Source organism: Syngnathus typhle, linkage group LG2, assembly GCF_033458585.1.
Source record: "Syngnathus typhle isolate RoL2023-S1 ecotype Sweden linkage group LG2, RoL_Styp_1.0, whole genome shotgun sequence".
Taxonomy (NCBI): Eukaryota; Metazoa; Chordata; class Actinopteri; order Syngnathiformes; family Syngnathidae; genus Syngnathus; species Syngnathus typhle.
In genome coordinates, this window is record NC_083739.1 from 7,709,538 (window position 1) to 7,724,159 (window position 14,622).

General features: G+C 39.2%; 2 protein-coding genes across 2 annotated transcripts; one reads left to right on the forward strand and one right to left on the reverse strand.

Annotated features, from left to right (window-relative positions):
* Nucleotides 1-4,623: 4,623 nt before the first annotated feature.
* Nucleotides 4,624-7,226, forward strand: LOC133168803 (retinol dehydrogenase 7-like). The gene is made up of 5 exons (XM_061300439.1): nucleotides 4,624-4,766; nucleotides 5,259-5,576; nucleotides 6,168-6,426; nucleotides 6,503-6,666; nucleotides 6,738-7,226. Exons 2-5 carry the CDS (start codon nucleotides 5,261-5,263, stop codon nucleotides 6,959-6,961), a joined length of 963 nt encoding a protein of 320 aa, XP_061156423.1. The 5' UTR covers nucleotides 4,624-4,766; nucleotides 5,259-5,260; the 3' UTR covers nucleotides 6,962-7,226.
* A 389-nt stretch (nucleotides 7,227-7,615) lies between these two features.
* atp5f1b (ATP synthase F1 subunit beta) lies at nucleotides 7,616-10,836 on the reverse strand. The gene is made up of 10 exons (XM_061300426.1): nucleotides 10,677-10,836; nucleotides 9,802-9,975; nucleotides 9,548-9,722; nucleotides 9,346-9,467; nucleotides 9,079-9,263; nucleotides 8,842-9,000; nucleotides 8,647-8,769; nucleotides 8,360-8,572; nucleotides 8,072-8,273; nucleotides 7,616-7,984 (listed from the first exon to the last, which is right to left on the reverse strand). Exons 1-10 carry the CDS (start codon nucleotides 10,777-10,779, stop codon nucleotides 7,887-7,889), a joined length of 1,554 nt encoding a protein of 517 aa, XP_061156410.1. The 5' UTR covers nucleotides 10,780-10,836; the 3' UTR covers nucleotides 7,616-7,886.
* Between the last annotated feature and the right edge of the window lie 3,786 nt (nucleotides 10,837-14,622).

Genomic DNA, 14,622 nt, shown 5'->3' on the forward strand with positions numbered 1-14,622 from the left:
TATTAATCTGTTCTCGTCTCCATAAAACATACACATCAAAAATTGCAATGATTTTAGTATTAAAAAAAAGTATTGTACAGTATGGTAATTTGTAAAAAGCATTATGTGATAACACACTTTATTGTAAAGAATTAAACGATTTGTGCATCGTGAATTCATGTAAATGAACATAGTGTGTCTCATGTGTGTTACTTAGCCACCAAGAAGCAATGTAATGTTACACATATGCAAATACTACACATATACAGTATACATATACAGTAATGATAAAACACAGAAGACAGTAAAATGCTGCAATAATATTTCTTGTTATTAGCTGAGAATAACAAACATGTTTTTGTTCCAATATAAGTTGTATATAAGATTATAACAATTACGATATCAATGCTAGTATACTAGTTAGGCTGTCAACGATGTTTCCCATTATGTGTTATACGCTAGCAGACGATTCATAACGCATAGTTTAGTTTAGTTTAGTTTAGTTGTTTAGTTTAGTTTAGTTTAGTTTAGTTTAGTTTAGTTTAGTTTAGTTTAGTTTAGTTTAGTTTAGTTTAGTTTAGTTTAGTTTAGTTTAGTTTAGTTTGACAGTAAAGTGTCAACAAACAGAGTGAAGCAAACTTTTTTTTTTGGAAGAATTGTCAAAATTGACAACATCTTAGCCAAGGGTGTCAAAGTCATTTTTGTTGTGGGCCACATCATAGTTATGGTTTCCTTGGGAACGCCGTTATGACTGTGAGCCCAAATAGATGCAGGTACCTTGATGTAATATCTCAACAATTTCCAGTTTTGGTATTTTAGCAAGAAACATGAAGGTGATGCCCAAAGTTTGCTTTTGTGGTTGACATGAAATGATGTGGCAAGTCAGATGTGGCCCCCAGGCCTTGAATTTGACATTGGCGATCTAATAGTTTGCATCTCAGTTTTGCTCGCAAATCAAAGCAAATAATTAGCAGAGCGACAACAAAAATGACATCGCTCGTTCGTTCGTTAATTGGTTTATGATTGAACATGTAAACAGAGATATGAGACAGAATTTGAAATGAAGAAAAACAGCCTGGTTTACATATTCACAGCAAATCTATTGATGTTAATTCAACATCAAGTGTGTTAATGTTAACACCCGCAAAATGTCTGTATGTGTTCAAACTTACCAGTGTTAAAAAAAACATTTACTCAAGTGTTACATGTTCATTGCCCATTAGTGTGTTACACCAAAAAAAAAGTGTTGACACGGCAGTAATATCGACACTAAGGAGTGTTTACATTAACACCAAGGCTATGCACAGTCGGGGGGGGAATAACAATACCTCAGTGCCTTAAATAAAACATAATTTCATTGCAAAATCATTTCTTTTTATTAAATCAATTTCATGTGACCCTTGCAAGCATAAGCGGTCCGGAATATAAATGAATGAATAAATCAATTTCTGAGTGTTTTTTTTTTTTAATGTATAGAATATGCAACATCTATAGAATGACGTGCAGGGGAAAAAGGTGAGGTTAAAAATCAGTGTAAAAATTTCATGAATACAAAAATACACATGAAGCCATCTCTGATTAAAATTGACAATTGAGTGGATTTGTTCCATGACCTTTAACAGAGACACATAATTGTGTTATGTTTATTCTTAGCCTTTATTATTTTTCTGTAACGAAACAACTCTCTGATTTTGAACAGCTTCTGCTGAGTACTGTTGAAAAGTTGCCTTTTCTATTCTTTGTACATTATTTCTGCAGTTTTGAATTTGAGGATGCCTAATTTGATAAATAATGGATTGGTTTGTTCAATATCATTTGATTTAATTTCCGACATGATAACCAACAATTTTGCATCAATTACAACACCAAGAATTTTAGTTATATTTATAATGATTTTGACGTCGTGTTTAATTTGTCTGTTGACAAAGGCGAGTTGATGTTGTTTTAATTCAAATGAAATTTCTTCGTGTCAAACTCTTTTTGTTCCCTGTGTAACATAGGTTGGAATATCGGTGTTAGTCAGTCAGTTTCCTGTAACTGAATGTTACCAATGGTTTGTTGATTTCCTTGGTCTTCACTAAAACAGTTGGCAGATGTCAAATCAATACCTATATGAACTCCAGACTTTTATCTGCTTCACCCTTCTGCTTGAAGTGGATCTATGCATCTAGCCAATTAGCCTCTTGTGCAGCAATTATTCACAGACTTTGGAGCCTCTTAAATCTTTAAGTTACTTCCTATAATATGGCTGAATCCCAATGATCTGCTAGAAATAATATTTAAAATTCACAGAAGGGAAGTGGTCAGCTCCCCCGCAGCACCCGTGAGCTTCATCACTGCAAAAACCATAACATTGTTTTGTTTTTTTTGTCACTACCAGGTAACACATTCATCCAAATAACCTAATCAGCAACATATTTAATCTATTCCAGTCCATATTTCTAGCAATGGCCTTTTCACTGAAGAGCTTTTTCCTCTGCTGGAGACAATGTTCTGGAGGTCAGTCACTTCATGTAGTCCGGCCGCCTTCACTAAAATACACGTGAGCTCCAAAAAGCCCTAAAACCAGAATCCGGAATTTACTTGCATGTTTATTAAATCTTAAATGTAACAATCGTGGTGAAAACTTATAATAAAAAGATAATTAGAAATAAATATACAAATAAATAAGATGACAGCATTTTGTGTGAATATAAAGATGCTCGTGGGGGGGGGGGGGTAATTTCCAGCAGAACAATAAGCACATTAGATCATATAAAATATTCCAGTTTTCGTAAATCCTATTGAAGTCTAATATTAGTTAAAGTCAAGGATATGTGAAGGCACCACAGGTCGAACTACATCCAGTGAAAGACAAATATTTAAAGTACACTGCTGCTATCTCGTGGGGGAAAATAGAATCGTGCGTGCGTGCGTGTCTTAAGTCCACCTCCTTAACTCAAGTATTTTTTCCAGCCATGTGAGGAAATGAAAAAGAGGCAACAGGCATGTCACGACTGAAGTATTCCTGACCAAAAGGTTCAGATATATTTTAGTTTACCACATGCCTGATATAGTATGTGCTGTGTTTTGTAAACAAACAAAATAATATCCCAGGAGTTCAGTCTTTCAATCAGGCCCACTGACCATTCACATTATCAATATTCCTGTTTTTTTTGTTTTTTTTGCATGACTGTAACTGTATATTCTTTTACAAATGGTAATATTCTTTTTGTATTCATTCATGTTCAATTATTTTATTATTATTATTACTTCATTAAATTATTTAGTTGATTATAAACAATTTAAGCATACAGAATAACACCAAACATGAAAATGGATTATGTTATCATTAATATTATGACTGACGTTGATTATGAATATATCAAGCATTCAAAATAACACCAAAGATGAAAATGATTCATATTTTGCCTGACATTATTTCACATATTTTACATGTATTTGAGTTTTTTAAGTACAAATGTTTTTGCACTAGGTTGCTAAGTATTGGACGTGGAGCAAGGAGATCAAGAAAGATGACAATCATTGACAACTGAAACATTTTGAGAGCCATTTTAGGAAACAGTTGACAAGTGACATCAGAAACTATTTCCAGGAGTTCAAAAGTTCGGGTCATGAAGATGAACAAGATGTACAGGTGCTACAAGAGATGAAAACACTACCAAGTAAAATGGGTGGGCCAGGTTAGAATTTGATGATAATTTACAGAGAAAAACCTGAAAAGTTCAGAGATGAAATAAAGATTAACCATTAATTGATGGAAACGAGAAAGCTTTGTGCAAGAATCAGTTCTGTTAAAGGATGGATTTTTTTTTTGGAGGGTGTAAGACATGATGACAGCAGCAAAATGGTCGCAAAAATCAACAGAATCATTTTTTTAAAGAAAGCTACAATGACGCTGAATTGGAGATTCTTTGTCAAGATAATAACCCCAAAATTGTCAAAACAGCAAGTGAGTTCAACTGGGGCAAGATGACAAACGAGTCAGGTCAATCGCTAAACTTCCTAGTGTAGACCGCAGATTAATTCGACCTGGTGATGGGAAGGGAATATCATCCCAAAGAAAACACAAATTTAAAGAGGCTGTGATGAAAGCTTTGCAAAGCATTACAAAAATGGAGGAGGGGGATAATGTCAGTAGACTTCAGGCTTCCTGCAGTTATTGCAAGCAGGTATTTGCAATAAATACAAAAAAATGACTCACTTCAGTCTATTTCAAATCCATCTGTGCCAGTATTTTTTGCTCGTCTTTAAAATTTAGTGAATCCTGCTTATAAATAGCAACAAATTAGATCTGATTTTTTTTTCTCTCGGTCTTCTATTCCTGTTTACAGTCCACGTGAAAAAAAAAAAAGAATTGGCTTTGCTGTTCCAATACTTTTGGAGAAGAGTGTCCACTGTGTGCTCGACTCAGGATGTAACAGCTGGACAGAGGAAATCCAAAAGTAAACACCTCCAAGCCAATTATTGAGGAAACTGCGTGCAACAATAGTTGATTGTCGAGCGCTTGTGGTCACACTTATGACTTTTAAATCAAATAATTTGTGTTACATTGTTGTATTGTTCATGCACAACGTGTCGATATATCTATAGAGATATATTTATGGTCCTTCTAACCAATTGCAGTGTGGCTATTTCGACAGGCTGGGGCGCCATTCTGCATGTGTGTTTGAAAAAAAAAAAAAGGGAGGTGTTTCAACTGTCATAAAGGATTATACATTAATAGGCCAGAGGACAACTCCACACTGAGGCTCATCGCACTGTTCTTCACCACCTTGCGTCGACAGGTAAGATATTGAACTTGTCTCTCTGCTTCTTGTCTACTTGCAAAGAAAGGAATCTTTCTAGGTCATAAAATGACGTTGTAAGTCACATATATCATATAGTCGATGGAAATTGGTTTGTTGCGCAATAGGAAATGACATATTATTGTGTTTATCTTGTGTAACCTCAAACCTAAATCCATGCAACGTTGTGCAAGCTGAATAACGGTTGATTTTTTTTATTTTTTAGTCAGATGCTGTTTAAGATTATGTGCACGCATTTGCGGGGGTTGAAGGTTACATTCTGCCACATGTTGGTCCTAATACATTCATTGCACAATGTGATGTTACCTAATAACACTGCTCACCTACTAAATCTCATGGACCATGTTTAGGGTCAAACCAAAAAATGAATGATGGAAACTTTGGAATGCACATGTGCAACTGTTCAAAGTTGAGTGCTTTTAGCATAACTTGTTGCCGTCTAGTAAGAAGCTGCACGCCTGCTTCCTGCAGATATGTATTTGTACTTCCTCGTGGGACTGGTAGTGTTCTACTACGTGCACCGCTGGTTCAGGGAGCAGCCCAGGATCCCTGACAAGAAGGACAAGTATGTGTACATCACCGGCTGCGACACAGGTTTTGGAAACCTCCTGGCCCGGCACTTGGACAAGCTGGGCTTCCAAGTCATTGCTGCCTGCTACACGGAGAAGGGCGAAGAGCAGCTGAGGAAGTGGTGCTCCGAAAACTTGACCACAATGCACCTAGACGTTCGATCAAATGAAAGTGTCGCCAAAGTTGCAGCTATGATCAAGGAAAAAGTGGGGCAGCGTGGTGAGTGTCTGTGCAGCACTGGTGGGAACAAAGCCAAGTCCAAATGTTTTTAATTTGTCACTCAGTGCATTTGTACTTGGAGTTTGTACTTTTACCCTAACTGCACTTTTGCCTCCATACTTACGTGTCATTTTTGACTGGGGTGCTCAAACTGGGTCCGCAAAATAATAATATAAAAATAAATTATTGTCGGATTGTCGTATCGCACGCACGCACACACAGACACACACACCACATAATGTTAAACCAATTATGCTTCCCTACCTCAGCTTTGGGCCATAATAAGAAATGTGATAATGACCTCCCTAAATGAATTATTTTCCTTTTAGTAGGACATTTTATTACAGAAATAGTCTCATTTTTTTCTGGGCCCAAAAGGAATATATCTAGTAGTAAAAGGCTACCAGCCATATATTTTTGCAGACTAAATCTGATGTCCCGCTTCTCAGTCCTTCCATTTTTAATAGTAATCGTCCTCATTAACGCCTCATGCAGCTAGCATCAGTCAAAGCTAACCATTATCACTTTTTAAAGGCAGCTAAAAGGTCAGCACATTCAATCTACAGTGACTTCTTCATGTGGTTCTCCCAGGGTTGTGGGCCGTAGTGAACAATGCAGGTGTGTCCGTCCCCACGGCCCCATGCGACTGGCTGACCATCGATGACTACAAATCCATGCTGGACGTCAACCTAAACGGGGTGATCGCTGTGACTCTAAGCGTCCTGCCACTCATCAAGCAGGCCAAAGGCAGGGTGGTCAATGTGGCCAGTGTGTTCGGGAGGATTAGTCCCACTGGAGGCCCGTACACAGTTTCCAAGTACGGCGTGGAAGCTTTCAACGACAGCCTCAGGTGATACTGCCTTCATCGTTGCACCACATTTTTGAGAGTTTCCAAACAAACACTGATAATGGCTTTCGCCATTTAGGCTTAATATGGCACCCTTTGGTGTCAAAGTCCTATGCATTGAACCGGGCTTCTTTAAAACAAATGTGACTGATGCTGCAATCCTGAGTAAGAATATCAAGTGGTTGTGGGAGAGGTTGCCTCAGGAGGTCAGGGACGACTACGGGGAGGAGTACCTTCAGAAATGTAAGTATGGCTTTTTTTTTTTTAATTGTTACAATTCAGCTACTTCACCTCTCTTCTTCCACCCTTCACAGCACTAGCGGTCTTAACAGATAAAGTGGCTAAGATAGCAGACTCTGATCTGATGAAGGTGGTCAACTGTATGGAGCACGCGGTGTCGGCCGTCCAACCTCGTACCCGCTACTCACCGGGATGGGATGCCAAGTTGTTCTGGCTGCCTCTGTCTTACATGCCAACCTGCATTTCCAGCTATATTCTGAGCAAAGAAGCCATTCCAATTGCTAAGTCGATGAAATAAGTGCACTTGATTGTAGTGAGCGTTTTTACACACCTATTCTTTCACTACTCGATTTAGCAGTTGGTATCAAAAAGAATTATTTTTCTCGTCAGATTACAAAACTTTTTTTCTTCTCTTTTTCTGTCTCTCCATTACTTATGCAGTGCCATATTGAAGACCTTATCTGTTCAGGCCAATGTGCATGTCCTCAGTGATAAACCTGTGTGAAAGGTTGTGTGTGAGTGTTCTGAGTTGGGGCCAATAAAACGCATTCCATGCAGCATGATCACTAGTTACAAAGTAAAGTTTTAACCTGCAAACTACTCTTACAAAAAATAATGAAAATCACCAGTTCGCCCGCGGCGATCACATCAGTCACCCGCAGCGACCACATCAGTCGGCCATAGGCCAGTTCTAAAAATAGTTTAGAGTACACTAGTGAAGAGCATGCAATGCCAGGCTTCCCACTAACATTGTCTTCACATAGAATATCATTAGTAAAAATATAAAATTAAAGGTATATTGTGTAACTTTGCTATTTCAAAAGTGTATTATCAAAGTGGTCGCCCTTTGCATTATTCGGTGCCCTTGAAGTAGCTCCCACCTTCAAAAAGGTTGGTGACCCCTGATCTAGCTGTTTAGCACTATTCTTAGACAAATACACAAAAGACACTATTTGTTTGTCATTTTATTTCTGCCACATTCCAAACGACTGCTTGACAATGCTCATGAGCACCATCTGGTGGTCACCATAGGTACAAGATTCGCTACCAGGAAATACAGTTGACAAATTGAGTGAAGTGTTTTAATTCCATCTTTTTTTGGGAAAATGGAGACATTAAATACAATTCTTAAAGATGACAAGACAGATACATTTGGATTTGGACATGTTTTACAAACCAAGAGCTATTTGTTTATCTTCTTGCTTCCACAATAGTTCAGGTGTTTAGGAGTGCTCCTCAGCCAGTTTCTCAGCCTTCTGGACCACTTCCTCGATAGGGCCGACCATGTAGAAGGCCTGCTCGGGCAGGGCATCGTACTCTCCTAAGAGGACAGTCAATTTAAAAATTACCTAAAGTAGGACTTCTACACATTATAAGGAACTCTGAATGCATATTCCTTCATCCTCACCTCCAAGAATGCTCTTAAAGCCTTTAATGGTCTCCTTTAGCGGCACCAGCTTGCCCATGTGGCCGGTGAAGACTTCAGCCACCTGGAAGGGCTGGGACAGGAATCGCTGGATTTTTCGCGCACGGGACACAGTTAGCTTGTCCTCTTCAGACAACTCATCCATACCCAAGATGGCGATGATATCCTGAAGGGATTTGTAGTCCTGTAGTACAAAATGAATTCCAAGAATTCAAATTCAGGGATTAATTAAACAATACATTTAGATAGTTCCAAATTAAAATGGCAGACCTGAAGGATTTTCTGCACACCACGGGCAACATCGTAGTGCTCAGCGCCGACAATGTTGGGGTCCATGATACGGGAGGTAGAGTCCAGGGGGTCTACAGCGGGGTAGATGCCCAGCTCAGCGATGGCACGAGACAACACAGTGGTGGCATCCAAGTGAGCAAAGGTGGTGGCGGGGGCGGGGTCAGTCAAATCATCGGCAGGCACATAGATGGCCTGAAGAAAGAGGAAGGATTTTTTTTATTAGCATGGATGAAATTTAATTTAAAAAAACTTGCTTGTTGACTTACCTGCACTGACGTGATAGAACCTTTCTTGGTGGTGGTGATCCTCTCCTGCATAGTACCCATGTCTGTGGCCAGAGTTGGCTGGTAACCCACAGCAGAAGGGATACGACCAAGCAGGGCAGACACCTGTCAAATCCAACAAAAGGTTAAACCAAATCCAACTTTACTACATGTCGCACTAGTTCAGGAAAAGCTGACCTCAGAGCCAGCCTGTGTGAAGCGGAAAATGTTGTCAATGAAGAGCAGCACATCCTGACCCTCCTGGTCACGGAAGTACTCGGCCACGGTCAGCCCGGTCAGAGCCACTCTGGCACGAGCGCCGGGGGGTTCGTTCATCTGTCCGTACACCAGTGCCACCTAACGGGGAAAGATGTGAATGGAAGGTTGTCAAAAAGAAGAAAAATGGCAAAGATGTGAAGGGTCACATCTGCTCACCTTGGAGGTGGTGTCCTTCAGGTTGATGACACCGGACTCAATCATTTCATGGTACAAGTCGTTCCCTTCACGGGTACGCTCGCCCACACCGGCAAACACAGAGTAACCACCATGGGCCTTGGCCACATTGTTGATCAACTCCATGATCAGCACGGTCTTGCCTACACCAGCTCCGCCAAACAACCCTGAAACAAACAAAACAAAGAAACTCAAGTTTGACAATCTGATTTCATTAAGCTAATTAAAATGTTTTTATCTTGTACATACCAATCTTTCCTCCCTTGGCATAGGGGGCAAGAAGGTCAACCACTTTAATGCCAGTAACAAGAATCTCCTGTTCCACACTCATGTCAGTGAATTCAGGTGCTTCAGCATGGATGGGGGCAGTCCTGCGAGGAGAATCAAAATAGCCAGATCGCAAACATTGAACATATGCATGTTAATTAAAGATCATCGAGGATGAACTTACTGCTTGGTGGAGATGGGGCCCCTTTCATCAATCGGCTCACCAATAACATTCATAATTCTACCCAGAGTCTCAGGGCCCACTGGGATCCTAATTGGGGCTCCGGTGTCCAGAACTTTCTGTCCACGGACCAGACCTTCAGTACCATCCATAGCAATGGTTCGCACAGTGTTCTCACCTACACAAAACATGGTACGAGTTAAATTCCAACCCTCGCACAACACATGGAAGAAGCGAGGCTCAGTCCAGCCACTCACCGAGATGCTGTGCCACCTCGAGAACGAGCCTGGACTCTCTGCCAGCGACCTCCAGGGCGTTGAGAATGGGTGGAAGGTCCTCTTCGAACTGGACGTCCACCACGGCACCAATGACGGCCACAATTTGTCCAGCGGCAACACCCGCGGCGGCGGCAGGGGCAACATAGTCTCTGCCTGTGAGAAACACACCAAAGACAATGAATTTACAGTTATAATCACATAGGCCACTTTGTACATTGTTAAAATAATATAAAAATCACGCAGCAAGATTAAAACCTTGAAGCTCAATGTCAAAATTAAGTTGCTGGCCTCGTATACAAACAGAAACGCCCGCATTAACATTCAAATCTTGAAATGCATTACACGACAAAATACCTTATTGAAAATGTCAGCTGAATGAAATCCAGTAGATGCTAACGTCGCTAGCATTTCAGCAACATAGTGAGTCAGCTGACAGCTGACTTTTTATCGAATCTTATCAAACACGTTTTGCTCGTTCTACCCAACATGTTAAATGATTTAGGAAATAAATGTTTGGGATGAAACTCCGGCAGAGATATTATGCTAGTTTAGCAGCCACCTCATGACATTAGGGAAAGGTCATTGGTGCTATCAAAGCCAAACTACAGTCGAAACAATGTCTGACGCGTGCAACCTGACAATAATAATAATAACAATACATATTTGCTTCTTTTATAACCATACCTCATCTTCAATTTTACAACTGAATGACTGGGCCTACCGAGGCATTCGAAAGGACAGGCATCGTGTAGCTAGCATAAGCTAAGGTTAGCATAGCTTCAGTAGTCCATTTGAAAGCTGCGTCTTCTGCTCGTGCGATTTCATTCAAAATCGCCAAACCTGAAAGGACTTACGTGAAAGGACAGCCGGTGATCCAACAAGGGCCTTCAGGGGACGGACCCCAGGCTTGAGAGCCTGCAGGGCTCCGGTGCAGCAGCGTCCCACAGCTCCCAACATGGTCAAAATGGCTGAAGGTGGAAAGAGTCGAGCGGAACTCGCGGCTTTATAAGTATGCACTAAAACAGACTGCGCCTGCGTGACACGTTAAGCGTGGCGTACGCAGAAATCGACCTTTGAGATAATGCGCATGCGCTTTGTTAAAAGGTATATAATATATACACAAATAAGATGAACACAAAAAGAATACATTTTTAAACTAAAAATGATAAATACATTTTTAAAATGCCAGGTATAAACAACAACAAAAAGAAACTTTAAACAAAAAATCTTATTTTTCTTTTGGCTTTATCCCTCAGGGGTCGCCACAGCGAACCATTTGTTTCCATCCCACCCTATCTTGTGCATCCTCTTCTCTCACCCCAACTAATTTCATATCCTCTTTCACCCCGTCCATAAAGTAAAACCATTAAATAAATTTAAAAAAATGTCAAGGGTCCTAAATAAAAAAATAATAAACATAAAAACATCAAATGGGGACATCCTGTCCTTCTTAAACTTCATGTCATGCGTTATTTCTTATTTACATTAAGTGTACATTATTACTTTTTGTCCATTTTTTCTGAAAGAAGTGTTTTGTGTTTTTCATTTTCCATTCCAAGTCTAGCACCCAAATGATTATCTGAAAAAGAATATAGGATCAGTTTAATTTCCCCATTTCAAAATCCAATCATAAGGATGCCGAAAACTGCTATGTTACTATAAAAAAGTAACATCTGTACCATTTTTTAAAGTTATATATACGTACTAATATATACTACATTTACACCAGGGGCGTGCAGAAGATGGACATGAATCAAGTTGTTCATGAAGTGAAGAGTATATGTTCGCCACTAGAGTGCGCCAATGTTCTAAAATGATGCAGAATAGTTATGACAGTACTGTCTGCATGCGCATTGTTGAAGTTTTTCGACCAAGTTTCATTTGAGAAGACCTAAATCATCAAGTATTTTTTCACGTGTTACACACTAACCACTACAAATATTTTATGCAGTTTGGAAGGATTCATTTATTTTGAAACTATCAGGAATATGGGTGGTTCCCAGGATGTATGGTCCAACTCTGACTCACTTCAAGAAAAGATATTTTCTTCCATCAACCTCAATCACTTCCTTTGATTGTAACTGTGAATGGTTGTTTGACTATTATGCGCCACAATTGTTCAGGGTGTAAGAAAATAAATTAAGTAATGAATATCTCTCACTAGTTACATTTCGTGCCTCTTAGATGCTGCATAAATAACGGCCATTGTTCACCATTCAGAATCAATTCCCAACATACAATTCAACAATTTAACCCGAATAGCATTGTATGAAGGTAGTGAAGCTGTTCAAAGGTAAAAATAATTGAAATTTGTATTTTAATTGGGTAACCATGCGGTACTTGTTGCTCAGGAACCAACAAGACAATGGAGCATACGACGACTGATACGTTAACTCACACTGAGTCATTTGGGACATGCTCCAGGCAGTTTTTCTCTCACAATGAACTGCTTAAATGGTGTTAAATTTGTTTGTATATAGATCAATACTGAAATGAAAAACTGAAGAAAATAAAGGAAAGTGAGGTGCAGGGATTATTTTTTCAAAAAGCCAGTTACTGGAGTCCCTCTGTAAGAAGATCAAAAACAGTTTGAGGTTACAGACTGAAAAAATGTTACAACGATGTAATTCTATCTCCAACATTATTCATTTTGCGGAATATTTGCATGCTGTATGGTGGTTTTCTATTATATGTTGTGATGTAATAATCAGCATTTAAGTCATATGTTGGCTCTGTAATAAGATCTCTCAGCAATTACACATAATCTGAAGGGGAATGGCAACATCAAGGTCCAACCACATTGTTCTATTTAAATGTAAACACTTGATCTAACCAGTGGAGTTCATTAGAGCCCAATTTGACTTCAAATGGGACAATTTGCGGTGGTTTTCATGGAAATATAACATGCAGACAGCATGCAGATGTTTTGGCTCTTATCCTAAAAGACTTGCAGAAGGCTCAGTAGACATAACAATTTCTTTCCATTTGTATTAAAACAGCTCTACTAGTGTGTATATTTGCCTGACAAAACACAAGACATACTTCATCTCTGAGTCTGAGTTGTGCAGACTGAAAAGTTGTGCTTTCAAGGTTACTGAGAGGACATATGGAACATCAAATACCTTCAACTGTGGATTCTGTGCACATCTGGGCTTTTAACTAGGGAGTGTTTGGCAAAGCTGGTGCTTTCTTTAATTTTGTGTTACCATAGTTACATCAACGGTGGAGGGGAATCGGTTCACTACAGGCCAGCTAATGCAAGACTCAACATGCTCCGTTCACCTAGTTGGATGCATGTCAATCCCAGTATCATTACAAAATCAAACAGATCACACTGACAGTATGATACAATATGTGTTAATTTGTGCTGGCAAAGCAGGGCAGGTCAGAGACTCTTCATTACTCTTTAGTATTGCGCTGATGTGCATCCCAGGTGAAGATGTCCAACAACATAAATGGTTCTGCCATTTAAATACTGCAGTATTTTTTTGTTCAAGAACTACACATTATCCTCCAAAATACTTGTTCAGCCAAATAATTATATCGTAAATATCCATAGGCCCACAGAACTATTCCTAACTACTCCCTTTGATGCAAGCAAAATTATGCACAAAAATCGTATTAGTTTCATGCTACACGTCATAGCACACACGTGCACACACGTACACACGCACACGCACTTAATGTTGCCATTGCAAAGGTATTAACATCGTAAATCCGACCTAGTACTTATTATACATGTACCCATAACATAACATCCCTCTTCTGACAGCATCATTGTGGTATAGTATTTAAAAAAAAAACTAATAACATTTTCCGTCCTTGTATTGCAATAGGAAATAAGGCAATTATTTCTTAGATTGCCATTCCACACATATCTGTATCATGTAATCATGTAATCACGTAATCATGTAATCATGCAATCATCCCTCACACAGAAGGCAAATTTAAGGACACGCATACTTGAGTGACAGCTCACCATTATGTGCTCTGAGTAAATTATAATACTTGGCACAGAGACAAAGCTATGTGATGCTTGCTGCAGTTTCGGAGGCCATCGTTTTGTTTTAGTTAACTGAGTCATGAAAACATTTGTATTACAATAAGAATTATGAAGTTTTAATTAACTCCCGGATGTCAAGGTTGTTATCAGTTAGGATGAAGCAAAGTTGTTTTGAAAAAATACAAATTTCTACATATACGTTATACATTATGCAGATACAACATACAGTATAATAAGTATTTGGGTCAGTTTTTGTGAGTTTTCTAAATAGATTAAAAAAAAAAACCTCATGATGACTTAAGCCATTATTTTAGGAAGATTCTATATCAAAAAAGGTTTTCAGTCTTGAATTGCCCTTGCCGCCTGGTAATAAGGACCTATTGGCCTGTGTCTTTCGGCTACTTTAGCTTTCTTCTGCATTCCAAAAACATTCATGTAAAACCCAAATGGTCCGTGGGAATGGTTGCTTGTCTTACGTAAACCGGATGTGCCCTGTGATCAATTGGCAAACAATTCAGGGTGTGTCCCGCTTCTCATTCAAATATCAGCTGCGATAGGCTCCAGCTCACCCATAACTCTAAAGAGGACAATTAAGTGGCATAGATATAGGTTACACTATTCCACATTTACAATTTCCTACTGTTTAGTTATGCACAGTCACAGTGTCATATCATTTTTGCTGTATGTGGCCAGTGACAATTCATTATTAAGATCCCCGGCAGTTTCCACTTTTGAGTGACGATATGAACGTACAAATAAAACAACGGCCAATGAATGTCATGTAAAAGGACCTATGC